We start from the raw sequence: 26,916 nt of genomic DNA on the forward strand, positions 1-26,916 counted from the left end.
TCTATACAAACTTTAAGAATATAATGTAACTCCTCTATTAATTTTATCATCTATATACCTATACAAGTGTGGATAAAAGACATTGTTTTTCAAATGTGCAATGATAAAATTAACCTTCTATACAAATTTTAACAATATAATGTAACTCCTCTATTAATTTTATCAAATAACTCATCTTTATAATCCATTTAAATGTTTTATCCTTTTAATCTTCTCTCTACATTTTTTTCTAATGATTTTATTGTAATTTTGTAATTATATTTTTAGTGTAATTTCTAATTAAGTAATACATTATAGTATTACAAAAAGATATGTGAAAAATTTATAACAATATGTGCAATAATAGAATAACTAACATATTTTATGGATTTTTTAACAAAGAATTGAAAGTAAAGAGTTTAATTTTGATTTTAAAAGATAATACGATTTCAAAAAAAATATGAAAAAAAAATCATTTATAACGAATATATATGTTATAGGTATAATTATTTTATTAAATTGTCTAACTAAAAAATCACATGTATTGCTTGTAAAATCAATCATCAATCAAAACTTTGAATACGTAATTCATGAACAAAGATTTAATGAGCAATAAAAAGACACTAAGTTATTTTCTACTATAAAAACAATATATAATATAATCCTTATAATAAATATAATTATAATGATCATTTATTAGATTTTTCAAAGTATGAGAATCTTTATATATGATATAATTTAATATCTTTATTTAAATATTTTGAAATCAAACTAATTAATTCAATAGATACAAAAATAACATTTTTTTTATGAAAGTTTATTTTTTTTGTTATATTTCAAATTTTAATGGTGAAAATCATACCAATAGTTTAAAATATATATTTAATAATTGTTATATGAGTTTATTTGATATTTTCCATATAATCTTATTTGAATATGCATTTCTTTACATATGTTGATTTATTTATTATTTTAAAACTTATATAATAAAAAATTAATAGTCATAAAAAAGATCGATATATAAAATTTATTATCCATGATATAAAATTGTAAAAATAAAAAGTAAAAAAATTCTTTAGGAGGTTAAATTAAATATTATGAGTTATATTTTACCATCAATATTACTATTTCATTTGTTTTAATATTATTTTTATGAGTTGGTCACAATGATTTTAAATTGATAATTATTTGTCTTTAGTATTCTTCGCTTTTGGATATTATGATTTATATATTGATAAAATTCATAATTTGGTTGATTTTTTTGTTATTATATTTTATACATGGTGTTTGAATATATAATTTTTTTAGAAATTTGTTTCAGTTCATTTTGTTCTATATATTATGTTCATTATAATTTATTATATAATAAAAAATCAACTGCTTGAATTTTAATTTAGAAAATAATTTTGAAACTAAGTTATATAAGTTCTTATAAATCGTCTAATATGATAAGAAATTAAATCATATAAATAACAAAATGATTCAAATTATTTTTAAGAAATTCAATTTTTTTTAAATTTTTATAATATAATTGATATCAGGTGCAACGCAGTTCGGTCAATATAAACAATGTTATTTCGGTCAAGAAGGCAAGAAACGGCGATGGTTGTCCACACAATTACTCCACCCCTTGCCTACAAGTTCAATTATTAGAACACCTCATAGTCTCATGTCCTCTTATAAAAATACAATTAATAAATGTGTGTCAATGATGAACCACATGACATCCAAATCCCACATGGTTTCTTCCCAGTCAGCAGCCAATTTGACAGCTTTTCGAAGATAACCATATATTTCTTTTTGTCAATTTATGTGGAAATAGATAGACACAACAAAACCATACCCAAAAAGGTTGAGAAATTTCAAGAAACGCACCTCTATTTATCTTCATCAAAAGGTATGGATCTTAAAGTTCATGAAAATCCAGAGCCCATCAAAGATTTTGATGAGAAGATAGAGCCCGAGGAGATGTTGGATGAATTGTGGTTCTTTGGAAACTTGCTTCACTGTAATAACTTTAGGATGTTTCGAAGTTTTTCTGAACCTTGCACTTCGTCAAACCATTGCAGTAAAGAGATCTTTGGTGAAAAGTCATATGAGGAAACCTATGAATCGATCAAGAAACTAACTGGGAACGGTGAATCCCTGAGGTTTAATCTGGTAAAGGCTCCATCTCTGCCAGCTTCCATGAAAGAAAGAATCAATGAAAGCTGTGCCGCAAAATGGGGTACAGATCCTGGAAGAAGCAAATCCAGCAGGAGAATTTTGTCAACGAATTTAGGTCGCGCCCCATCTCTGCCCACGAGTTTGAGAACCGACGAGTTTCAAGATGAAGAGGTTGAATTTTCTATGGGGAAACTGATCAGGCAAGCTTCTATGAAAAATTCGGACACTATGACACATGTAAAGGTATGTTTTATTTTTAAAGAAATTAATAATGATCGCTTATTGTTTAGTCTTTCTTTAATCAAACACTAGGGTCTTCAAAATTTACCTTGTTGCTGCAATTTCGCAGGGCGTGTCACCAAGTTCTGGCATAAAAAGGCATCAACCAAGAAAGAAACCGGAGAGAGATATCATAAAAATGGAGAGCTTAGAGGAGATTAGAACTCAACCAATGATGAAGCAGCTCAGGAAACAGAAGAGTGCCAGTATTATGGGATCCAAAAAAATGCAAGATTTTGGCTATGATATTAAGAAAAAAGACATATTGAATCATCACAAAATTAGCATAATTCCAGGCTTGCCAGAGAAACACCCGCTTTATCTTTCTGAGGCACGGGGGACGCATAGTTCTGTTCCGCCGGTTCCCAAATGGGGTGGAAACAAATCAACAGAAGCCATGAAAGAACAGATCAAGTTCTGGGCCAGAGCTGTGGCTTCTAATGTGCACCAGGAATGTTAGTGGAATTGATTCACAAAATAAGCGATTGATTGTCTTGGATATATGTAGAATTGATTTGGTTCTGAATTAGCATTCGATGTTTGAAAATAAAGATCATTCACACAAAAAGATCCATCTTTCTTGTCTACGTAGATGCATTCTTTTGTGAACTTGTACAGTTATATGTCATATTTGCATCATACTTCTGACATGGGATTACAGATTTGTGTATTTTCTTGCATTATCGAACCGGCTGACATCCCATTTCGACCATCTCTATCCCTATCCGGAGGTTCGGCACTGTCCCACAGGATTTGGGCTATTGATTTTAAAGAAATTGATGGACCCCATGTATGTGTATCAAGATGAAATCTTCCCCATCTTGACGCTTCCATTTGGGTTAGATATGTCATGTCCATCTCACCAGAGAATTTAAGTGGGTATATTCAATTCAGAATTTTGATGATTTGTAATGTTTTTTTCAATCGATAGACTTCTATGTATTTGATAGATTTTTATTGACTTTTATGTATTTGATAGATTTTTATTGACTTTTACATAATCTCACATATTTATAAATTCAATGTTGAATATCAATTGACTTTTTAAAACTCTATAAAAATCTATTTTGAATACAACCAGACTTCTATAGAGCATGCAAAAAGTTTAGTTGAATAATTCTAGACTTTTAAAATTTACAAAAGTTATTAAAAATCAATAAATCTCCTACGTTGAATACGCCCTTCAGTGAATTGTTTGAAATTTTTTTCGTGTCAAATAAATAATTAGAAATTTTAGTGATATTTTATTATAAATATTTATTTATGAAACAAAATGAAAATTTTAATTATTTATAATTATTTTTTTATTTATGTTATTTATTTTTATTTTTTGTTAGTCAACCGCCTAACCCGATCTTGAGTTGGGTTGAGATGTCTAGTCCTCTGGTAGAGGGGCCAGCCCGCTCCATCATCGATTGGCCCGTTTGATAGCTGTGATCATGATTCATAGTTACTTCTTCACTCATTTCTCTATCAAACTTCTCAAAGTACTCATTTATGGCAGGTGTGTTGTAATGTGGCATCGGAGCTGAATTTGTATCAAGAAAGTGTAGCATCACCACCATGAATTAAAAGAGAAAGACCCACCCAAAGAAATAGAAGAAGAGAGGAACAAACCCAATGGATTTGATCAACAGAACAATATTTCTTGTTTTGATAGTTACAACAAGATGGTCTAGGTGTAAATGCAAAATGCTACTCACAAACGTCGGGACTCGATTTTATTGAAACATTTAGTCCTATCATTAAATCTACTACCATTCAGATTGTTCTAACAAGTAGCCATATCGCAGGGCATGTTAAGCAAGTTGATGTCAACAATAATTTTCTAAAATGATAATCTTACTGATGTGTATTTCTTTCATCTAAAGCAGATGTGTATTTATTTATTAAGTTTACTTCAACTTCAGTATTACATGTTCTTGTGTATATCAACGACGTTTTAATTACAAGACGACATTTTAATTACAAGAAATAACAAGTCATTGATTGATGATCTTGTTCAGCAATTGCACTGCCAGTTTTCGCTTAAGGATCTTTGAGATTAGGCATTGAAGTCATCAAGTCTTCTGCTAATTCTTTCTTTCTAGTGCAATCCAAGTATTCTAGGGACTTGTTAATTACATCGAACTAAGACGTTAGAAGCAAAGCCTTTTCCTACCCCTATGGCTACTGGAGTAATATTGTCCTCCCGTAAGTCCAGGGCAGCAAATTGGTAGCAAAATAGAGTGATCTCAAACCAACAACCCAGAAATTACTTGCTTTTGTGACAGCAGTCTCCACAGCTGCAACAGGAACCTGACAGTTTGGTATGGATATAAGAAAATTAGCATGTATAAAACTCCTCACTGTCTGAAAAAAAACAGGCAAAGGCCAAAATAAAGCAAGAAAGTAGAGCTGCATATTTGACGTAAATGAAAGTCGGGCTCGTGTTTCCGTATATTTGATTGGTTACGAGATCGTTGCGGTTAGAGCTTCCGAACCATGTTCGTATTACAGAGCTTAAAGCAAGTGAGATTGAAGCCAAGCAAGTTGCTGCAGATACGCTTGCTCCAATTACGGCTACTGCTTGTCCTCTCTCCTTGGCTTCAATTTGCTGATCAAAATGGCAGTTGTAAAATAGTCTTAAGTTTATGAATTTAAGTAAATCCATAAAATTTTCTGAGACGAAGACGTGATCGTCCCCCGACCCCCCTTTACCCACACATGGAATCCAAGCATGATGAGTAAACCAGTTGGAACCAAAACAAAATCCAAGTAATCTTCCTTCAATATGTGCCTCATTCTTTCTTTAATCCCACAAGGAGAAGCACTTGTTCATCAGATTACAGTGTCGATGAATCTTTATTAAGCAAGAAGATGGATATGTTGATTTGAGTAGGTTCAAATTTGATCGCTTCCACCTTATATAATATATCTGTGAGCCGCGTTTGGTAGACTAAACGTGGTGTTACATTGTTCAAGAGTGATTTGTTTGGTCATAAAACTTTTACTTTTTCTTTTGATATATAATTATTATTATTTTTCTCGGAGATTGATAAAGTAATTGCACTTGTTCCATTTTCCTAAACAAGTATATAAAAATTATATATGAATTGCCTAAGAACATAGTCAGGAGTAAATCTTAAATTATATTCAAAATTACAGTGGAATCTAAAACTTTGATATACTTTTTTTGAACCTTGGTCCCAAAAACAATTTCGAAACAATCAACAACGTTAAGAAACTCATACTTCTGCTTCTGCTTCTGCTTTTGCTTCTGCTTCCATCATGTGCTCTGTGATGCAGCTAAAATGCATTAGCGACGGCGTTTTCTCCATTATCAATCTTGTTGGACAAATCATGGCTTTGTCCAACAGGAGCATACTGATGCAGAGGTGTCGTGTTCCGATCAATAATAACCAACACCACCACCATAATCACCGAGCAGCAAAACATCGGTATGGGACCGAAGATCCATAGCAGCAAATTGGTGGCTAAAAACAGTGATCTTATCCCAGTCAACCAATAGTTGCTCCCCTTTATCACCTCTTTTACCACGCAAGTCACCGGAATGTCGTTATTCGGCATGCTGATGAGGAAATTCGCATGAACAAAGTACTTTGCTGTTTGAACAAAACAGGCGAAGGCCACCAAGAAACAAGAAAGTAGAGATACGAACTTGATGAACAACGTGGACGGACTTGTACTTCCGTATACCAATTTATTTGTGAAGATACTTATGTTCTTCGAGGCAGAGCTCCCGATCCATGTTCCGATTACCGAACTGAGTACTAGACAGACTGACGAAAGTGCTGTAGCTGCTGTTATGTTACTGCTGATCACTGATATTGCAGGCCCTCTGTCCTTCGCTTCCGCCTAATCAAAAGAAAAAATCGACATCATCATTCATCAATCCACATTAAAAGTAAAAAAACGAAAGCCCTTCAATATTACAAGGAATCTCAGTCAAAACCAACAAGTCATTTATGGAGAATAAATAAAGGGCTTTTGATTTTTCTCACCAGGTACATTCTTTCAACCCAAGCTCTCTTAGTATGATTCTCGTATCCAATGTCTGTGGTGTGAGGACATTTCAGGTATCTGTAGAGAAGGAAGAGATGATAAAAAAGCATGAGGAGAATCCCAAGTGGAACTAAGACAATATCCAGGTAATCCTCCTTCCAACCCTCCATTATTCCTTCAACTCCTGCAAAATTTTCCGATGAAGGAGCCAAATTCTGCGAAATCAGCTACCTTTGACTAATTATCAATCATCTTTGTTGTATTTCCTTGAACGTGCTTTTTAAAAAGAGTGTGCATTCGTACACCACTTAATCGTGTGAACAGAAGAGGTATTAAAAATTCCTCTTGCCCCCCTGGTCATTTCTTGTTTTTAGAGGGGCAAACTAAGAAACACGTTTTCCATTTGGAATCAATTGCGCATCAAATTGAATTAAAGATAATTTCATATTCAAAATTTTGAAACAGATATATGTTAAAACTATTAAATTTTAATAATTCACCTCAAATATCTAGTTAGTCTAGCATCTTTATGCTTATCATGTTTTGCTTGTAAGAAAAAAATTAGGATTTTGATCATATAAATGGATATGTTTTGGATTTTAATTGTGTGATTTGTTAAAGTTTGTTTTTCATACTATATCTTAAATTTTTTTGTCTTTTTTGTCCGAAATCACTAAATCTACGAATTTTTTTGCTTATTTGACATCGATGCTTTCATACGTGGCTCATGCGACGATAATAAAACCTAAATTATATCTATATCTATATAAACTAGAAAAATGCACGTGTGTTGCACGTAAAAACCTAAACTGCTGAAAATATATGTACGAAATTTTGATAATATTTAAATGAATTAAAACATGGCTAATAACATTCATCAACTGAAACAAACTAAGCCATAAAAAATAAAAAATCATGATCATAGACGGTATATGAATCAGTGAAATTATCTTATCCACTTGACACACTTTTCAATATGCTTCTTAGTTGATTTTGACAACTCAACAACTCTTTGTCGTAGTTTGTTATAATATGCATATAACTATTTTGGTATGTTCACCAAGTATCTGATCGTCTTTAACATCTATTATGTTATTTACAATCTTTATCCGGGATCTGACATACTCGTAGTTTGCTTCTTTATCACGACATTTTTTCGGTTTTCTACATTGTTTTTATCTGATAATCTTATTTTTCCGAATATTTTTTTGTTGTTAAATGATTTTTCAGCTTTTGACAATCATCAACTATAACTCTTAAGAAAAAATGCTTTTACTCGTGATAAATTTTCACTTGTGACTAAAAGTATGTATAACGTATATATTCTTCAACAACATAACCAATGAATGGTGTTGCACCTTCTTCAAATATTGTGATATTTGTGATATCATTTTATATATTTAGTATCGATATTATCAACATATAGCTATAAGGTTAATAAATTTTTAACAACTATTTCTCAATCACTGTGAGAAAAATACTTGAAATCTCTTCAAATGGTTATATCTTAGAATTGTGTCCTCATTTAATTTGATGCAATTCAAGAAAGTCATCTTGATCGTCATTTTTTGGAAGCTTTGAAATAATGATTGTGTGCATCATGTCATGAGGATGATATAGTTTCAATCTCATTTGTTGCGTTTAGAACATAATATTATATTATTCATTGAAACAAAACAAATTTTCTTCTATCGAGTTTATATTTTGTTTTATAATATTTTATATCTTGTGGAACGACATACAAAATTAATTATTGTATTTTAAAAATCTTGAGAAGAGATACAAATAAAGTAATTAAGATATGCATATGAGATATCATTCAAATATATGTCAAAATATTTGTCTTATTCAATATCTCATCTAATAATATAACAATTTAGATTTCATGAGCATTTTATGATAGTCAAAATTAATTTGATGAAATATTGTAGAATTTTATTTGAATTTCAATATTTGGCTAAGTGAATTTATTTGACGAGCAGTTTTCTATGCTACCACCATATATGTTATAAATTAGCTGGTTAGACACTTTGACTAAAAAAATAGACAAAAACAATCTCGTAGTCACATCGAAATATATCGAGATAATATTGGAGGAAATAAAGTGAAACTGGCTTAATGTCTCAATAAAATGCACATAATTGATCTATTATATTGTGTCAACAAAGTTTTAGAATTATTCTCATACCATTATAAATAGAATGAGAATTATGCACAATTTGTTTTTCATGTATTTCTTTTTCTGAATGAAGAATTTTTTTCTTTTTGAAAAACTATTTTATTGAGAAATATTAACATTTTATATGACATCCATATGTCGCACAACCATGAAGTAGCAACATAATCATTATATAACACTTAACGTACACATACAATTCTTCAATTTCTTCTTCATTGTGCTTCGTTGAAATTTAAATCTGAATCATTCTTGATCTTAATATTTTGCTTTAAATATGATTTAATATATATGTATATGTTTCATATTACTTAGTTGGACCTAATTTCAAATATCTATAAAAAAATGTGCTTGAATTATATCATATAGAAATTAGGACATAGTATGTAGGACCGAACGCTTGTCCGCTTTACCAAAAGCTATAGCTAGTAGTAATGATGCAAATCAAATCTTTTAAATCGCACATCTACTCAAGCACCACGGTTCGTCCGCTCTACCAAGCAGAGACAATTATTGCACACAACAATCTCCCTCCCAATAATTGAACTCCTTGCAATCAATGGGAATCGAACCCGTGACCTTGGCTCTGATACCAATTGTAGGACCGAGCGCTTGCCTCTTTACCAAAAGCTATAGCTAGTAGTAATGGTGCAACTCAAATCTTTTAAACCGCACAGTAGCTCAAGCACCACGGTTCGACCGCTCTACCAAGCAAGGACAATTATTGCACCCAACATAGTAATACACAACATTATTATTTTTTATTTAACATGTCTCTTTTTTATCATCCACTATGTTTTTCTTAACTTTTTTGTTCGAAATTCGACGCATTTCGTAGACTATATGTATGAAAAATCAAGAAATTATATAATTCACAGAAACCATTTATTATTCTATTCGTAGAACAGAAGACCCAAAATACGTGGCTTTGATTGGTGTACTCTCATATTTATTTTTATATAAACAACAAGGCACATCATATAATATCAGAAAAATCAATTGCCGCCAACAATACTAACCAAAACAAATAAAAAAAATCATAACACAAAGAACCTCGATCAGAAAAAAATGATAACTCAAAGTTTAAAAATAATTTATTTAGTACAATAACAAAGAAATTGAAGTATATACGAGCAATAAAAAACATAAATCACTCTCAAATTAAATATTAACTCATATTATTCACAATTTGTATAAATTTTCCAATATTTTTTTCAAATAAAGAGAAGACGCCTTATTAATGTCATCGTTTTATAGATATTCATTCCACTTCTTTAAAAAAACAAAAATGAAAAATGGTGCCTTGAAATCATAATAAAACCATTTAGAAAAGCAGCCGTAAAAATATGATACAAAGTCACACGATTTTTCTTAAACCATAGAAAAATATTATACTATTGACAAAATATATCTAGCAACAACAAAGCACGCGTTAACTTGTGATATAATTAAAATTTAAAATCACGCATAATCATTGAATTAAAACAAAATCGCATGCCAAAAATCTACTTGATATTATATATTTTAATAATTTATCCATATTTGTCGTTCATCAGAGGACTCTTGGACCTACCAAATTTTGTAGTTCACCTATTATTTTCATAATAAATAATATTACAAAAATAATATAAGCAAGAACATAAAAATTCAAATTAAAATGCCTTCTATCAATCTAAGTAAAAAAAAATTGATTAGAGAATATAATAATGTCGTAAAAAAATTAAATATTGATTTATAGACAGAAGTTTGGAAATACATTTACCCCAATAAATAAAAAATATTATCTCTTGATATTCTGAGACATAAGGTAAAAACGAAGAAATATTTCAATTTTTTAATATTTTGTAAGTCACTTCAAACTAAGTAATCTAAGCAAACATAGAACATGCATTATGTGTTTAAAAATTAACAAAATATCTCAACAATAAAAAATTGAAAAATAACCATTTTTGTTGGATATTTGATTTTGTTTCTCTTTTCTTTGTGCAAACAAACAAATCACATAAACAATTCAAACATAATTACATGATCAATACAAATGACATATAACAATCAAACATGTTAACGCTAGGGTAAAAAAACTCCTCTCATTGCAAGAACACAAAATGATCAAATAGGAGCATATTATTTAGTAATATTTATTTAGCAACATTTATAAAAAAACTGACTTTTCGTGGTTGACTCTAATGAAAAATTGAAAATCTATGGAACGATTGAGGCAGGGATGGTTTATCCTATTCTTTTTATTCAATTTATTTATTAAAACAATATTTTATTATTGAAATATTACTCAACCCTATCCCTATGTTAAAAAAATTACATATAAACATATAATATAAAATGAGAAAAAATAAAAATATATTAATGATTATTATTAAATGAATAGATGAAAAAAAAAACAAAAAAATAAACATGTATTTATGATAGTGGTTTTCTGTGAATTTGATGTTAATGTAAATATTAAAGTAATTAATTTTAAATTTAAAAATAAAAATGTATTAATGAAATGATTATTACTAAAAGAATATATGAAAAAGAAAAAATGTATTAATGATTATTATTAAATGAAGTTAAGGATATTTATGTAAATTATTATTATTAAATAAATGTAAGGATATTTATGTAAATTCACAATTCACATTCATATATATAGATTAGTATATATATAGATATAGATATAGATTAAACCTCGACATATAAATTTATAATTTCTTATTTTCTGTTTTGTTAAATATAAATTTTTTTGTATTATTTGTAAAAAACTAAGATTATGAAAAATATAATTAATACATAAATTGTAAAAATAAGTTCGAAACCTCTGTTAGCATAATTTTTTGTATTATTTATTTTAATAAAAGAATGTATAACACTATTACTATTATTTGTAAGGTATTTTCACAAAACCAATTAATTATGTAAATTATTATTATTAAATAAAGGTAAGGATATTTATGTAAATTCACAATTCACATTCATATATATAGATTAGAATATATATAGATATAGATATAGATTAAACCTCGACATATAAATTTATAATTTCTTATTTTCTGTTTTTTTAAATATAATTTTTTTTGTATTATTTGTAAAAAACTAAGATTATGAAAAATATAATTAATACATAAATTGTAAAAATAAGTTCGAAACCTCTGTTAGCATAATTTTTTGTATTATTTATTTTAATAAAAGAATGTATAACACTATTACTATTATTTGTAAGGTATTTTCACAAAACCAATTAATTTTATAAATAATATTATTATATATTGATTCGAATCATTAGTTGTTGAACAAATACTTTGATATTATTTGTATTCATGCCATGAAAGTGAGTGAAAGAGTAATAAATACAAATACTTTGATATTATTTGTAGGCATGCCATGAAAGTGAGTTAAAGAGTAATAAATAATAATTAGTCAATGGATTAATAATAATTAACTAATTACATAAAAGGAAGACAATGTCATTAGAGTACAATTTTAATGAGGATAATAGAGGAAATTCACAATTCAATCCGTATATTTATATAGATATAGAATAGATATATGGATTGAATTGTGATTTTACTCTATTGTCCTCATTAATTAGTTGTCATCATTAAATTTGTATCATTTTTTTCCTCGTCTTTAATTGGTTATCCTTGTATTTATTTAATTGACTCTTTCACTCATTTTCATGCATGTACACTTTCTCTTTCACTCATTTTTATATATACATATTTGACCACCTCATTTTTATCATCAAATTGTTGCACAACAGTAAATAATTGTTAAACATCTCAACTTCTTTTTCACTAAAAAAAAAACATTTCCAGTGACATATGTTATAGTACCTATAGTTATTTGTATTCTGAAATTTACAAACACAATCATACTCACGTATTTTACCATCAAATTAATCTTTCTCTGAGAAGTGCTTGATGGGCTTGTTTTGGTTATCCTTGTATTTATTTAATTGACTATTTCACTCATTTTCATGCATGTACACTTTCTCTTTCACTCACTTTTATATATACATATTTGATCACCTCATTTTTATCATCAAATTGTTGCACAACAGTAGATAATTGTTAAACATCTCAACTTCTTTTTCACTAAAAAAAAAAAACATTTCCAGTGACATATGTTATAGTACCTATAGTTATTTGTATTCTGAAATTTACAAACACAATCATACTCACGTATTTTACCATCGAATTAATCTTCTGTGAGAAGTGCTTGATGGGCTTGTTTTAATATTCTGGTTCAATTCTTTGGTGGAATATTGATATGATAGATTCATGTTTCATTTCACAATGCTTATATTATGTTTTCTACATGTTTGATCGATTATGATCACTTGGAAGTTGGAAGCAGTATGCATTTTGACTCTGTATACCACACTTCTTTGATTTTTTTCAGCGACAATTTATTAGGAGTAATTTTTTTATCTAATCCTGATCAACAATTATTTTATTTTTTTTTAGAAATGACCTCTTGTAATATATTTCAAATACACTAGGGGAGGTCAAGATTATTATTAGGCAGACTTGTAAAATATTTTCATATCCCCTTCTAAGTTGCACTTTTTCTCCTCAAAGTTTAGGTTTTTTTCATCGAAGTATTAAATACATGGGAAAATAATGATGTGTTGTCACTAAAAAATTATGACATGACAATGAAAATTGACGACGACGAAAAAATATTAGAAATTTTAAAAAAAGTGAGTTAATTTACCAAGATCGTTGATTGACAAACAAACAATGACAAACATGCAATAAAAATGTAATTTTATTGATAATTTTTTATATGAATATTATCTTATATAATTTTTTTTAAATTTTTCCATAGAAGTGACATACGTCGGATAAGTTAATGTATCAAGATCACTTATTAATTGATCGACAAAAAATGACAAACATGCAATAAAAATATAATTGTTTCGATAATCTTTTATGTGAATATTATTCTATATAAGACTTTTCTTTAACTTTATTACTGAATATTTGTGAATCGAAAACATTAGGACAGAGATGTGTGTAATATTCAATCGGTGTCGAGCATATTTATCCGTAAAATGCCCAAAATGGTACGACTCTATATGTAATCAAATTTTAGGAGTTGCCGTTGGGCAGTTGTTAGGCCCATTCTAGTGATGGAAATGGAATGGCCTGAACTGATATGTGATACATGGGTTGGTCCATGATAAGCCCGTTAAGAAAACATTGGGCCTGATCAGGACTTTACTTTTCAAAACACTAGGCATGCTCCGGGTACCAGCGCTGACCGTTATAGAGCCCGTTTGGTATAAGAAGCTACAATTAAAAAAGTGCTTTTTTTTAAAAAAAAAAAGTGCTTTTTTAATTTTTAACTTGTTTGGGTGGGCTTCTAGTGCTTAAAAAAGCACTTATTTAAGTTGAAATTAGAGCTTTTTTAAAAGCCTTATTTTAGAGCTTTTTTCACTAGATTTTTTAATAATATTAAAAAAAAACATCCACCAGTAGCCTCCTCTCAATCTTTTCTCCATTCTTCTACAAGGTACAATTTTTTTTTTTCCGTCGAGTTTTTTGTTCGTAAATTTTTTTCTGCTTTCTTTTTGCTGCAGAATCTACACTCCCTATTCATTTACGTCTGTATTACGTATTTTGAATTAGATAATTATGTTACAATTCGGTCAATGATACGATAAATCTAGGAAGTCAGGAAGAGAGTATTTGCTTATTCCATTTTTTTGCAACTACGTATATAATATTCATCAATTCTTGGGTATTACGTATATAATATTATATTAATTAAAATATTTTATATACCATAATATTATTGTAATATTATTTAATCATTGTTTGTATTACTTTTTCATTTATGATATTGTGAATTAGATAATCTATTGTTTTTTTATGTTTTATTTTTTGAATATAGAATGTATTCGAAGTTAGCTCCTAAACGAGGATTATCAAATCCAAGTCAATTACCTAGATATACGATTGAGACTGTTGAACCTGGATTTGTTGCTGATGGGAATAATAAGGCGGATTGGACTGATCAGAATACCGAAATATTTTTAAAAATTTGTGAGGAAGAAATTGAATCCGGCAATAAGCCTACCAAACATTTAAACAAAACGGGGTACACAAATTTAGTTTCAAAATTTCATGAGAGAACGTGACTTTCTTTGAATAAAAAACAATTCAAAAATAAATGGGATTATATGAGAAAATATTTTGCACTGTGGGCACAACTTATTGGAAATAATGAGACTGACCTTGGTTGGGATCATAACAAGATGACCGTGCAAGCTGATAATAGTTGGTGGGAGGATAAGATTAAGGTACATAATTTATATACTACATTTTAAACTTTTAATCAATTATTTTTATTTATTTTTTGTTACGTTGCAAATTACAGGAAAATCCCGAGTATGCAAAGTTTAGATATAGTGGACCCAAGAATTTAGATTTATTGGAAAATATATTTAAAGGTTCCATAGCAACTGGCTATGCTGCAATAGCACCATCAGATGATCAACCAATTCATAATAACTTCAACGATGATACAAATGATTGGGATGTTCAGTTAGATGGAGAGTTTCAAAGTGATGTTTATATTAATATTGAAAGCCAATAATTTATGGAAAACTCAACAATGGGAGCTGACAACTCTATGCAACAAAGGAAGAGAAAAAGAAGGGAGAGTGGGGAAAAAAGAGGTCTCATTGCCACTAGGTTAGCCGATCAACTTGATCGTGTCCTTCAAGAATTTGAGACTCAAAAGTCTATACACGAAACACCAAAAGATGATCCATGTAGTATTGAAAATTGTCTGGAGGTTCTTCGTAGTTTGCCTGGTATGGTGGTTGGCAGTGAGCAATTCTTCATAGTTACTAGAGTTTTGGGTAAAAAGCATAATAGGCAAACATTTATCGGATTGAAGGACTCGGAACTGCAGCTTGGTTGGGCAAAGACATTCACTAAAGATGATTTGAAGCGTTATTAACATGAGTTATGTTTTTAGGAAAAATACTTGAATAATGCACTTGTTTTTTTCTTTTATTGATTGATGAGTCAACTTTACTAAGTAGTATGTTTAAATTTTTAATGCAATAATATAAAACTTTCAATGTTTATTGTTTTTTTATATATTTATCTTTATTCATATATTTTCACAGGATGTCTGCGAGTTCGGGCTCCACTATATCAGATAACTCTGATGCATCAAGTGATTCCGACATTTTCGTTTATTCTATTAGAAATACACATGTCTCTGAGAAAAAAATGTTTTGTTATCCTTGTGTGGTGTTACGAATTATTTTTTGAAATATATTGTTAAAGAAAAATGTAGGACATCGTGGTTATCAGGCTCTCAATGGGTGGCAGAGATATTGAATGGTAATGAGACACGATGCTTTGAAATGTTTAGAATGAGGAAACAGTGTTTTTTATAAACTATGTGACGATCTACTTCAAAAATATAGCTTACAGCCAACAAAAGGAGTTGATATCTATGAAAAAGTGGGATTATTTTTGTACATGATGGGTCAACCTGCTTCAGTTAGAAATGTTCAAGAGCGTTTTCAATACTTGGGGGAAACTGTTTCAAGACAGTTTCACAGCGTTTTAGAGTCCATATGGAAGTTGTCGAGAGATATCATCAAACCTATCGATCTTATTTTTACGGATGTCCCTGAATATATTAAGAATGACAAAAGATATTGGCCTTATTTTAAAGATTGTATAGGGGCTATTGATGGCACACATATATGCATTCGTGTTCCGCCTAGCAAGCAAATAGATTTCATTGGAAGAAAAGGGTATACTTCAACAAATGTTATGGCTGTATGCGACTTCGACATGTGCTTTACTTTTATATGGGCTGGTTGGGAAGGTTCTGCTCATGATTCTAAAATTTTTAAAGAGGCTATGCGCAGAGAGAGATTGAATTTTCCACTCCCACCTGAAGGTTTGATATTAATATATCTTATATGTTTTTTTAAATAATTGTTAGATAAATATTTACACTTTAACTCTTATTTTTTGCAGATAAATATTATTTAGTTGATGCAGGTTATCCAACTTTCAAAGGCTTTATGGGACCGTATAAAGATACTAGATATCATTTACCTCAATTTCGATTGGCTCCAAAGTTCAGATCAAAAAATGAAATATTTAATTATCATCATTCCAGTTTAAGGACAATTATTGAAAGAACATTTGGAGTGTGCAAAGCACGATGGAAGGTATTACAAAATATGCTCATATTTTGTCTAGATACTCAATTTAAAATTATAGTGGCATGTTTTGTTTTACACAATTTCATAAGGCGATACGATGCGGCTGGAGATATTCTTGAACAACTCGAAAATATTGATGATTTACAAGAAATCGAGCAAGATGGTGGAAATGTTTATGTCCATGACAGAGGTACGAGATGGCAAGAGTCAACACAAGAAAATATTACGGAAATGAAAGAATTGAGAGATGACATAAGAAATTCACTGCCAACACAATGTCGACATTGAACTATTAGTTTTTATTTAAATAAATTAAAGTAGAATGTAAACATTAACCATTGTTATTAACAATTGTTTTTATGGTTTTTAAGATTTCAATATTTTATTGTTTTGGTATGAATTTAATTATTTATATTTATACATCACACTTGTTTAGAAATCCATTATAAATATATATATATAAATTAATGAGTTAAAAAAAGCACTTTAATGATATGTATCCAAACACATTTATTAATTTAAAAAGTGCTTTTTATCTATTCATCTAAACACAATATTAACACAATTTTTACTTAAAAAAACATATTTAAAAGCCAACTTAAAAATGTACTTTTTTAATCAAAAATTTTTTGATACCAAACCGGCTCATAGTTGGCAAAGCGGGGCTCCATCTGACATTTCTCAGCCACCCCCACGATGATGCTGATTTGACTGTATATATCTCTTTTTCAAAAATTAAAATTTTGAAATATCAATTGAATAATTGGTTTGTGTGTTTCCAACGTTGAACTTCACATGTTTTTACATACTTTTTCATACATTCAAACACATGTTACTGTCCATGCTATTAAAAATTATCTGTTAAAAAGAACAGCCTGTCCTGTCAACATATACGGACACATTTGCAGTTTGCTGTTGTCTGATTTCTTCGACTTCCAATAGTCTGGGTTGATGCAACCTGGGCGAAATGGACGAATCGGGTCGAGAACTCTGCCGAGATTGCTTTCAAAATATCGAAGGAAACTTGAATTGGACGTTTGACTTGAATTGTGACTTCTCGAGCGATTTGAGGGATCTGTGAACAAGAAAGTAACCACGTGAATGGGCATCGAAGGGATGTCTGACGTGACCACTCCGATGCTTAAGTCAGCAGGGTACTCAAGCAATAAAACCAATGTAGCCAAGTGATGACTGTGAAATTGGTGTGGAACAATAAATGAGAGCATTTAATGTGTATTTCGTTTTCTGAATAAAGAGTAAATGCAAGTAAAGAACATGATATTTATAGTAGAGGATGCAATGATGACCTCGTTTTTCGTGTTTGAGCATTAATTATAATAGGGTGGACTGATTATACCCTATTGTTCTGATATGTCAAATCTTGTACTAGTCACATCCAGCCTCCCTGATTTTATCAACCATTAATGTTATTGTCAGAGATAAGTCGGCTGTACATGCTCTATCAGGTCGGCGCCATTAAATGCTTCACTCATATCGAGGTGGCCAGGGTAAAATACTTCTCGGGATTTCTTATAAGAGCCCAGGTGTATAACGTCTCGGGGAAGTTATGTTCCGGGTGCTCATATGGCCCGGCCTTTGACTGACCGGCTCCTCCATGGATTCTTCCAGCCATTCTCTCTTTATCCCGGGCACTTCCATGACTCAGGTGCTGATCCATCTGGTCGCTTTATTTGCCCGGTTAGAATATTTTATTCTCCTGACCCGGGCACCATTCATGGATATGTTTCATATCCCGGGACGTCCCGGGAACATCTATTATCCGGGCATCCCGGGATATCATGGGTATTTTTTTAATGCAATCAATGTAACCAAGAACGCACTTCATGCATGCATGCATGCATGCTTGTCCTTTCAGTTTTTCTCTTGCTTTCCCCTTTGCGAGTAGAAAATTTTAAAACAATGATGTGGATCCTCTGTTCTGAGAGTAAACACAGCGCATATCATCTCAATACATATGATAACATTTCAAATTCAGACGACGATATTATATATTTGAGATGAGGGATATTTGAATCTTAAAATATAAGCTACTGGCAAACTGTATTTGAATAGTTACTTGCATCTCCAGGTGAAATTGAGTTCAAATCAACTTAAACAGCTATGTTCGAAGTCTAAAACCCATACGTAATTTACACACGACAGGGAACTAAAAAAAGCAACTAATTTGAACAAGAGCGTCACAAAAATACAGAGGTGAAATTACAATTACTGGTTCAAAGGCTGAAGAAAGGGAGTAGATTGTCTAAACATAACAGAAATCGCAAGCAAACATCCTCGTGTTTTTATCATAGAACAACCTAAACATTTTACAACATTTACAGACAAGAAAACATTGTTCGGAAGGAAAAACTACTGTGCACTAAGCCTAAAAAGGTTCCTTTTTGCGATTTGTTGCCAGCTCAGCTCAAAACCCGACCCCAGCAGCGCCGAGCGTGGCTCGACTGTGCGGCTCCAGCTTTCTGATTGCGTTCTTCCAGAAATGGGACTCGGGTAAGAGCTTGGCAGCTGCAGTACTCATGGGCTCCGACTTACATCTAGTCAGCGCCAACGGCTCGTAAGCAACAGCATTTACGAGTTCCTGCTCAATTATGTTGGCCCTAGACGCGGCCGCCGTGGCGGGCGGCAGGGAGCAAGATGAACGCCGCGGCTGCTGGAGTTCGTGTTTCTCCTTTTGTGAATTGGGCTTAGGCTTCGAGTCAACGCTGAGCCTCCTCTTCATTGGGCCTTGTTCGCCACCGCTGCCAACTTTGGCAGGTTTAGCCGGCGGTTTAAGTGGCCTTTCCGGAAGCCATCTGAGAAAATCAGTGCTGCAGACCCAGGTTTCCTTGGAAACCTCCATTGATAGCTTCGGTTCACACATCATTAACAGCAAGCAATCGGGTAGCACATGGCTTTCTTTTTCTTTCTTTGCATCTTGACTACCAACAAGAAATTCTCGATTTTCAGGGGCCCCAATTCCTGTCACTGTGGGTGAAGTTGCTGCCTTTTGTTCTTCGGTTCCATCTTTTCGAGAGTTTTTTTCCTCGCAATTCAGCTGGGTTTCCTCCTGATTTACGTCGTAGCACTCTGTAAAACTGAGGTTCGATTCTTGTGTTTCCTCTCCATCTTGTATCTCCATTGCAGCATCATGGTGGAGTGTTGGCATTTTGTTGCCCTCGCTTTCTTCTTCATCTGATCCATTCGACGAAGTTAAAAGGCAAAGTGAGGCATCTTCTGCTTCTTCCTCAAGTTGAACTGGATAATCTCTAAAATGTTCAGCATTTTCTTGATCTAAAAGAGCTTCAAATGAAGACATATTTGATTCAACCTCTTCCTCTTCCTCCTCTAATGTCATCTCCTTCGTGACCGCACTTTCTTGCTCTTGCTTTTTTTCCATTTCTTGGAAGCTAATAATTAGCAGTCCTTGACTTTTTCCCCCGTTACAGACGGCTCTTATTTCCGATATCACTTCTGCTTCATTCAGGGTCTCTTGTTCATCTATATGCTCCACTGAAACATCTTTTTCCTCAAAAACCTCGCCTGTTTCAGCTTTATTTCCCATAAAAATCTCATCTTTAACATCACATCCTCGCAAATTCTCCTGTTCTTCACTTTCTACACTAATTGTATCACCATTTTGTACCTCTTCAAATTCATCAACATCTTTACCAACTTGTTCTTCATTTTTTCCCTCTTTGATATCCTCATATTCAACTTTATGAGCGGCCTTCGCATCCCAGCTGAACTTGTTGGCAAGAGAAGCCATCTTCATCGGATCGGATCTGCATCTCATCAATAAAAGAGCGTTCTTTGGGGGTATGCAAATGCTCACTCTTGCGGCTTCCTCTTCCCCCTCCAAACTCTGCCCCTTTACTTCGATCCTATCATTCTTAACCTCAATATCTTCAAAGACATGCCGCCTTCTTGAACTCCTCATCGAATATCTCTCCGCCAAGATCTCTTCCTCATCTCCCCCGCCGACCACGAGCTCAATTTCCCTCCTCTTCCCTCCTTCACCATCATTCACAGACACCAGCCACCGAGTGAACACAGCTCCGCATCCATTTTCATTTTCACCTGGTCCACGCTCCTCTGATTTCTCCCTTTCACTTGTAGAAAAACACGAGCCTTTGCACGGGAAAAAACAACTGAATTCGGAACCGAACGACCTTAAACCTTCGCAAATCGATATTGGCAAATGAACCCATCTCTGGTTCCTGTGAGTCAAGCATTCCTGAGACTGCTGCTGCGTCTGAGCGTGAGCACTAGGATTCGAAAATCTTTTCTGATTGCTAGTTCTATCCTCACCCTGGTACGCTCCAACGCCGCCTAGTTCAATTTTTCTGAAACTAAGATCGCCACCCCGCCTTTTGGAAAAAATCCGAGTTTGCTTAACTTTTTTCTTGGTCTTCACTCTCACCTGTCCAATGCAGGTAACCTTAGGTGAAGAGGGCTCTGGGTTTTCAAAGCTGCAGCCTCTTTTCTTGCCATAGAATGTAAAGAATGGAGAAGCTTGGCCACCCTTGAGGCTGCCATTGGTGCGTAGTCGGCGACTGAGGGAAGAAGTAAGGGAAACAGGACCACAGTCCCTAGTGACGCGGCCAGGGCTGAGTATTGATTTGGAGAGTTTCATAGAAGATGAAGATGAAGATAGCGAGAAGCGAAGCAAATGAAGAGCTCGCTCGTAGAGGCAGCGGTGTTTGTGCTGCTGCTACCTATGCTTGAAGTGCGGAAAGAATGGGGTATATCTAAATTCATCCCTGATTTCTTGATTTGCGTGATTTTTACTGCTCTCTTTTACTGGTTGCTTGCCATGGATGGAGAACAAAGTTTTGATCGATGGTGGAGTAAAATTTTGGTGTAATGGGTGTCGTATAATCACTGTTGAGATGGTGAAAAAAGCTGTGATTTTTTGTATTGTGGGGGTTGCAGTGTACGCAAGCTGTTGCAGTACAGGGAAGAGAGAACGCTGTGTGTGATAGAGAAGGCGGGTCTGTTCTTGGTTGTATCATTTGTGCTAGGGAGTTGCGGGTCGCCATTTTTTATTTATCCGCATTTAATTTGTCCTTTTTAAAAAACTACTTACAAATTTAAGGTATTTCCACTGTTACGGTGTCGTTCAATATTTTTTCTAGAAAAAAGAAGTTATGTAATAGATACTATTTAAATTAATCATTCGGTTCAGTTCCCGATCGAAACTGATTTTCAATAAGCGACTGAAATATCTTATATATAATTATATAATGAAGTCGAATACAATTAGCAAATAATATAAACAATTTATTTTAACATTATTATCTTGGAAAAATAACATCAACTTTATATTATTTTTAAAAATTAACCACGGAATACACTTACCATTAAGGATGCTAGTCGATGGTGAAATGAAACGACGTTGTAATCTGTAAATCTGTAAATGACAAGCTATCAAAACAAATGAATAGAAAACTCAATTTTTCACAAGTTATTTTTCACAAAATCTCGGTCGGTTTTAACGTTATCTAAGCGAAATATTAGTCGCAAAATTGAACTGATGGAAATAAAAACAACAATCAGCTTGAACGAAGTAATTCTGGTGTTTCGGTCATATCTCTCAGTTTTGTTATTCAAATGGAACAATTCAATAGGCATTACAAATCTAATAGAACGATCTACAAATCATCTTCATAAGTCAAAGTCTGAATTGGAACAAAAAAAGCTTATAAACCACGACGACTTTGCTGGTTTTGCACAGAGTGAGAACAAGTTTTAGATTGTTAACAGCCTAATATGTCAAAAACATCTTTCTCATATGAACATAGAATAGAGTGATTTTTTATTTAATGAAAAGACAGAAAAATAACTAAAAATTTCATGTTTATCACTTTGTTCAAAAAGAGATAAATCAAGAGCTATAAGAAAGCAAAGCCAACAGGTCGACTACTAATAGCTTGGCAACAACTCAATTGGAATAGCTCGTGTCAAGCCAACAACTCAAGCTCATAACAAACCAGATCATATCAGATTATCAGATCAACACAGTTGCCTAATTGAAACTCATTTCACACTCGATTGTAGGTCACAACCTCACAATCTATATAATGTTTATTGTCTCTTATGCCAAGACTAAAAACACTATCTTTAATATCTTTGTGTAAAGACTCACTTAACTGAACTCTCGTGTATAAGTGCGCGTGATTGTGTGTGATAATTTTACAGTATGTGTATATAAGATATGTATTCTCATTTTCTCACACTTGGATTTGCTCTCATTCTAGCTAATTACTTCATGTAGGATGCTCATGTTTTGAATCATCTTCCAAAACTTATATTTAATTTTCAATATTTTGTATATATATAGCCTCCAATTGTGATATATACGTTAGACACAATAATATGACCGTTTGAGAATGTTTTCAACGAATTCTGACATTGCAACGATCAAATTCGTGTTTCTGACCATTTTTTAAAACTAAGTTGTTATCAGATCGAGCTAATCAACGGTGTTGATCTGATGGTCTGATCTGGTTTGTTATGTGGTTGAGCTATTGGCTTGATCTGAGCTGTTGGCTTGATCTGACATGTTCCAAACAAGTTGTTCTATTTTAACTGTAAGTTTCAATCAAATAAGATTGTATTAAATCGATTTTTACGAAAGATTATTTTTTATATTTTGACAGGATCTTTTCACAAATGTAAGTATAATAAATAGGTGAGTTGTTTTTGTGTTACAAATGTAATTTTTTTTTTATTGATCGAAGTGTATCCATATATATTATTATTAAAAAAAAATGCGTCATATAATATTATAAAATGTATTATTGACAAACTAGTCTATCTGTTTGTTATTATGTCTTTGATCCATTTTCTATTAGCATGTGCAAGATGATACTCTTGAGCTATGTTCCATATGCTGATAATAATAATAAATTGGAAAATCAATTATTTTTGCCAAATTTTAATTTCGAAAATTCTTTTAATTTTTCATTGTTTGGACTTGGAGTGAAATGTAATTATGCTAATTTTCCTGTATCACCCTCCAATTATAGGCTTGAAAATATCTATTCAATCAATGTTTTCTTGTTTAATTTTTATAAACACTTAAAAATCATGCGTGCGCATATATATTTTTACGATTAATCGTTGTGATTTGAAATAGATCACACCAAAGATATATTGTTACTATGATCTATTAACTAATAAAATTAAGGAGGTGTATTCATTCTATACTTTCAAAGATTTTTAATGATTTTTTTTAAATGATGGACTTTTGTGGAGTTGATAGATTTTTATTGACTTTTATGGAATCTCATAGAATTATAAAACAAATTTCATAGACTCTTATAGACTTTTTTTCAAAATTTTTGTAGACTTTTGTAAACTTCTTCATAGAATTATGTGAATTTTGTAGTTTATAATTGCGATTTATTTTTTATTAATTTTTTAAAATAATTATTGGACATAGATAACCTATTCAATTTTAAATTATTATTTTTATTTATGAATGTAAATGAATTTTACTTACTTAAAAGTTAAATCAATTTAATTTGTGAAAAACGAAAAATGAACTATCTAATTTATTGAAATCAAAATTTCAATTCTTTATGTCAATTCAACATATTAATGAATAATATTTTTATAAGTTTATAATAAAATTTTATTAAAAGAACACTCAAAATAATGAGTAGTCTTTTATAAAAAAAATCTAATCATTACTGACAATTTGATCAACATCGTTCTACATTCCATTGGCTATGATATCCCTCCATGCATTAGCATTTGCTCGTTGTTGTTTTTGAATATTAAATAACTGATCAAAGTCGTCACCTTCATAATCTTGTGCTGATTAAGACAATTGAGCTTCATTATCTAGTTCAATTTGAAATTCATCAAATTGACACTTTTTTCAAAGAAAATGGTGTAATATAGCACATGCCAATACAAACCCTATTAAGGATAAGAAAAAATACCGAATTTTCGGTATACCGAGATTACCATAACAAAAAATATTGAATTTACCGAATTTTAAATATAACGAAGATTTCGATACGGTACGGTAACAATACCGAATTTTTCGGTATGGTAACGATATCCAATTTGAAAATTTTGGTATATACCGGAATACCGGAAAAATATACAAAATTTTAAAATATATAATATTTTAAAACAATAAATTATAATTTTTTTTAAAATGTAAGGTTTTTTTGGTTCGGTATACCGAAAATTTTGATATAGTATCGGTATGAATTTGCTTGTACAATAATTTAATATATAGATTAACTAAAATTAAAGAAAATAATTAAAAATAAAATATTATATAATAATTAATAAAAAATTAAATGTTAATTATGTTTTTAAAAAATAAAAATAAAAATAAATAAATAGATGAGAAAAGAATGAAAGTTTGTATTGAATTTGGGAGATTTCTCAATTAAATGTACATCCAAATCTTTAGGTTGAATCAAAGACTTTTGTTGACATTTTATTGTTGTAACTTAGACTATAATTTTTGTACTTAATAGAATTTCATAGAGTCATTAAAAGTCTATTGACATTTAAACTCCATAAAAATCATTAAAATTTATAATCAATACACCCCTAAATGATTTAAATGGAGTGTGAAATGTTTAATATAGTCAGAATATATTATTTTTTTTAAAAAATAATTTAAAAACCTTAAATTCCTAATATTTGTTGTTTTTTGGTTTTCTGAGCATAAAATATATGTTGCTTGAAAACATGGTAAATGGGAAATAAAGGGGAATGGATATTTAGACCTGGTCCACTCCCCTTGGGAATATCAATTAAGAAGAAGTGTGATGGCATTTATGATATTAGTATCCGAAACCAGGGGCTTTGTTGAATAACGTCACATGGAGACTAAAGAAGAAGAGTCCACGATGCACGTGACCGGCGTCCATTAATAGGCACGGCCAAATCAGTAAAACCACCACGCGCTTTGTTATTTTATCAAGTGCTACGCGCCGTAAACCTAAGCCCACGGTACGCAGGTTGAGCAAAAGTCTGATATTACTGATTACAGTATTTATATTTCAAATATATGTTCTCATTTTTACCGTTTAGTATTGTTTTTTTCTTTGTTTATTACTATGATATTTCTATTAACTAAGTATTGAAAAATAATTAAATAAGAATGAAATAAAAAGTTTGTTTGTAAATTTTATTTTGTATGAAATAAAAATTTTATTTTGTATGAAATAAAAAACTTATATTTACATACATTCAGTTACATTTAAATCTATTTTAAAAAGAAATTGTTAATTATCAACATAAATTTTGTATGATTTGTTTTCATAAATTGTATAATGAATGATTATTGGCATAAATTCGCGTATGAAGATGAAATCTTAGCATAAAATATTATTTTAACTCCATTGGAGTTGCCATCCAGCCTCGAGGCCAAATCCGAATTTCTGCGCCGGCTGAGAGATTGTCGGGGCCATACTTCAGGCTAATGTGAATTATTCACGCGCCGGAAGCCGATAGCTGTGTCATAATTGAAATAGAGCCAAACGCCAAGGTCAACTTAAATCAGCGACACAAGGATTGTGCGCTGGAAATGGACTTCCAGCTCAAGTGTTATTTGTCAAGGAGTTTCTTGTATGACTTATTTTTATCTGTCAAATGTGTCAATCTTAATAATATTTATAATAAAAGTAATATTTTTATCATAAAAAACAACATTTTTATATGAACGACCTATATAGAATATATGTACCACAAAATTGACATGTGAGATCGTCTCACATGAATTTTTGTGTTTGTCAACCTGTTGACACAGTTTCACTACGCTATAAATTACCCACATCGGTGCTGCTTTTTGGATTAATTAATTTGCCAAGGTTGAATTCAAAAAGCTATCAAGTTAGCGAAAACCTGGAATAAATAATAATTAAGATGCGTGGTCAAAGATTACGTTCGAAAGGGAGAATGGGAGGGTGGGTTTTGATCGATAGTTGCACCACAAAATGAAACAACAACAAAAAGAACAGCCATTTGGGTTTGGACAAAAGCATATTTTCAATAATAAAAAAGCACTTTTTTTCCAGCAGAAGAAAAGATGAATGGGGGAAGTTGGGTTTGTGACGGAATTTTGGAAAGTGAT

The 26,916-nt window shown here is 31.3% G+C and overlaps 5 protein-coding genes across 6 annotated transcripts; 2 read left to right on the forward strand and 3 right to left on the reverse strand.

Moving 5' to 3' along the window:
• The first annotated feature begins 1,628 nt into the window (after positions 1-1,628).
• Positions 1,629-4,171, forward strand: LOC142519101 (uncharacterized). Of its 2 annotated transcripts, XM_075622010.1 has the most exons (3): positions 1,629-2,388; positions 2,495-2,866; positions 3,929-4,171. In XM_075622010.1, the coding sequence occupies exons 1-3, from the start codon at positions 1,678-1,680 to the stop codon at positions 3,989-3,991; spliced, it is 1,146 nt and encodes a 381-aa protein (XP_075478125.1). In that variant the 5' UTR covers positions 1,629-1,677; the 3' UTR covers positions 3,992-4,171. The 2 variants fall into 2 exon arrangements, with proteins under 2 accessions (XP_075478125.1, XP_075478126.1); XM_075622011.1 differs by lacking the exon at positions 3,929-4,171 and having other exon boundaries at positions 1,634-2,388; positions 2,495-3,101.
• A 422-nt stretch (positions 4,172-4,593) lies between these two features.
• Positions 4,594-5,208, reverse strand: LOC142518485 (uncharacterized). Its single transcript, XM_075621271.1, has 3 exons — positions 5,125-5,208; positions 4,880-5,020; positions 4,594-4,776 (listed from the first exon to the last, which is right to left on the reverse strand). The coding sequence occupies exons 1-3, from the start codon at positions 5,206-5,208 to the stop codon at positions 4,594-4,596; spliced, it is 408 nt and encodes a 135-aa protein (XP_075477386.1).
• Positions 5,209-5,502: 294 nt separating this feature from the next.
• On the reverse strand, positions 5,503-6,741 carry LOC142519259 (uncharacterized). Its single transcript, XM_075622220.1, has 2 exons — positions 6,429-6,741; positions 5,503-6,282 (listed from the first exon to the last, which is right to left on the reverse strand). Exons 1-2 carry the CDS (start codon positions 6,597-6,599, stop codon positions 5,713-5,715), a joined length of 741 nt encoding a protein of 246 aa, XP_075478335.1. The 5' UTR covers positions 6,600-6,741; the 3' UTR covers positions 5,503-5,712.
• An 8,051-nt stretch (positions 6,742-14,792) lies between these two features.
• On the forward strand, positions 14,793-15,208 carry LOC142518486 (uncharacterized). Its single transcript, XM_075621272.1, has 2 exons — positions 14,793-14,912; positions 14,990-15,208. The coding sequence occupies exons 1-2, from the start codon at positions 14,793-14,795 to the stop codon at positions 15,206-15,208; spliced, it is 339 nt and encodes a 112-aa protein (XP_075477387.1).
• Positions 15,209-18,979: 3,771 nt separating this feature from the next.
• LOC142518437 (uncharacterized) lies at positions 18,980-21,848 on the reverse strand. Its single transcript, XM_075621227.1, has one exon. The coding sequence runs from the start codon at positions 21,442-21,444 to the stop codon at positions 19,237-19,239; it is 2,208 nt and encodes a 735-aa protein (XP_075477342.1). The 5' UTR covers positions 21,445-21,848; the 3' UTR covers positions 18,980-19,236.
• Between the last annotated feature and the right edge of the window lie 5,068 nt (positions 21,849-26,916).

Source organism: Primulina tabacum, chromosome 11, assembly GCF_025594145.1.
Source record: "Primulina tabacum isolate GXHZ01 chromosome 11, ASM2559414v2, whole genome shotgun sequence".
Lineage (NCBI taxonomy): Eukaryota > Viridiplantae > Streptophyta > Magnoliopsida > Lamiales > Gesneriaceae > Primulina > Primulina tabacum.

Coding starts and splice junctions, on each gene's coding strand:
- LOC142519101 (XM_075622010.1), top strand. CDS start 1,678: ATGTGTGTCAATGATGAACCACATGACATCCAAATCCCACATGGTTTC. Junction 2,389..2,494: donor ACACTATGACACATGTAAAG/GTATGTTTTATT, acceptor GCAATTTCGCAG/GGCGTGTCACCAAGTTCTGG. Junction 2,867..3,928: donor CCAGAGCTGTGGCTTCTAAT/GTGCACCAGGAA, acceptor CATTTATGGCAG/GTGTGTTGTAATGTGGCATC.
- LOC142518485 (XM_075621271.1), bottom strand. CDS start 5,208: ATGAGGCACATATTGAAGGAAGATTACTTGGATTTTGTTTTGGTTCCA. Junction 5,021..5,124: donor TGCTTGGATTCCATGTGTGG/GTAAAGGGGGGT, acceptor CATTTTGATCAG/CAAATTGAAGCCAAGGAGAG. Junction 4,777..4,879: donor GCTCTAACCGCAACGATCTC/GTAACCAATCAA, acceptor GTTTTTTTTCAG/ACAGTGAGGAGTTTTATACA.
- LOC142519259 (XM_075622220.1), bottom strand. CDS start 6,599: ATGGAGGGTTGGAAGGAGGATTACCTGGATATTGTCTTAGTTCCACTT. Junction 6,283..6,428: donor GGGTTGAAAGAATGTACCTG/GTGAGAAAAATC, acceptor TCTTTTGATTAG/GCGGAAGCGAAGGACAGAGG.
- LOC142518486 (XM_075621272.1), top strand. CDS start 14,793: ATGAGAAAATATTTTGCACTGTGGGCACAACTTATTGGAAATAATGAG. Junction 14,913..14,989: donor GGTGGGAGGATAAGATTAAG/GTACATAATTTA, acceptor TGCAAATTACAG/GAAAATCCCGAGTATGCAAA.
- LOC142518437 (XM_075621227.1), bottom strand. CDS start 21,444: ATGAAACTCTCCAAATCAATACTCAGCCCTGGCCGCGTCACTAGGGAC.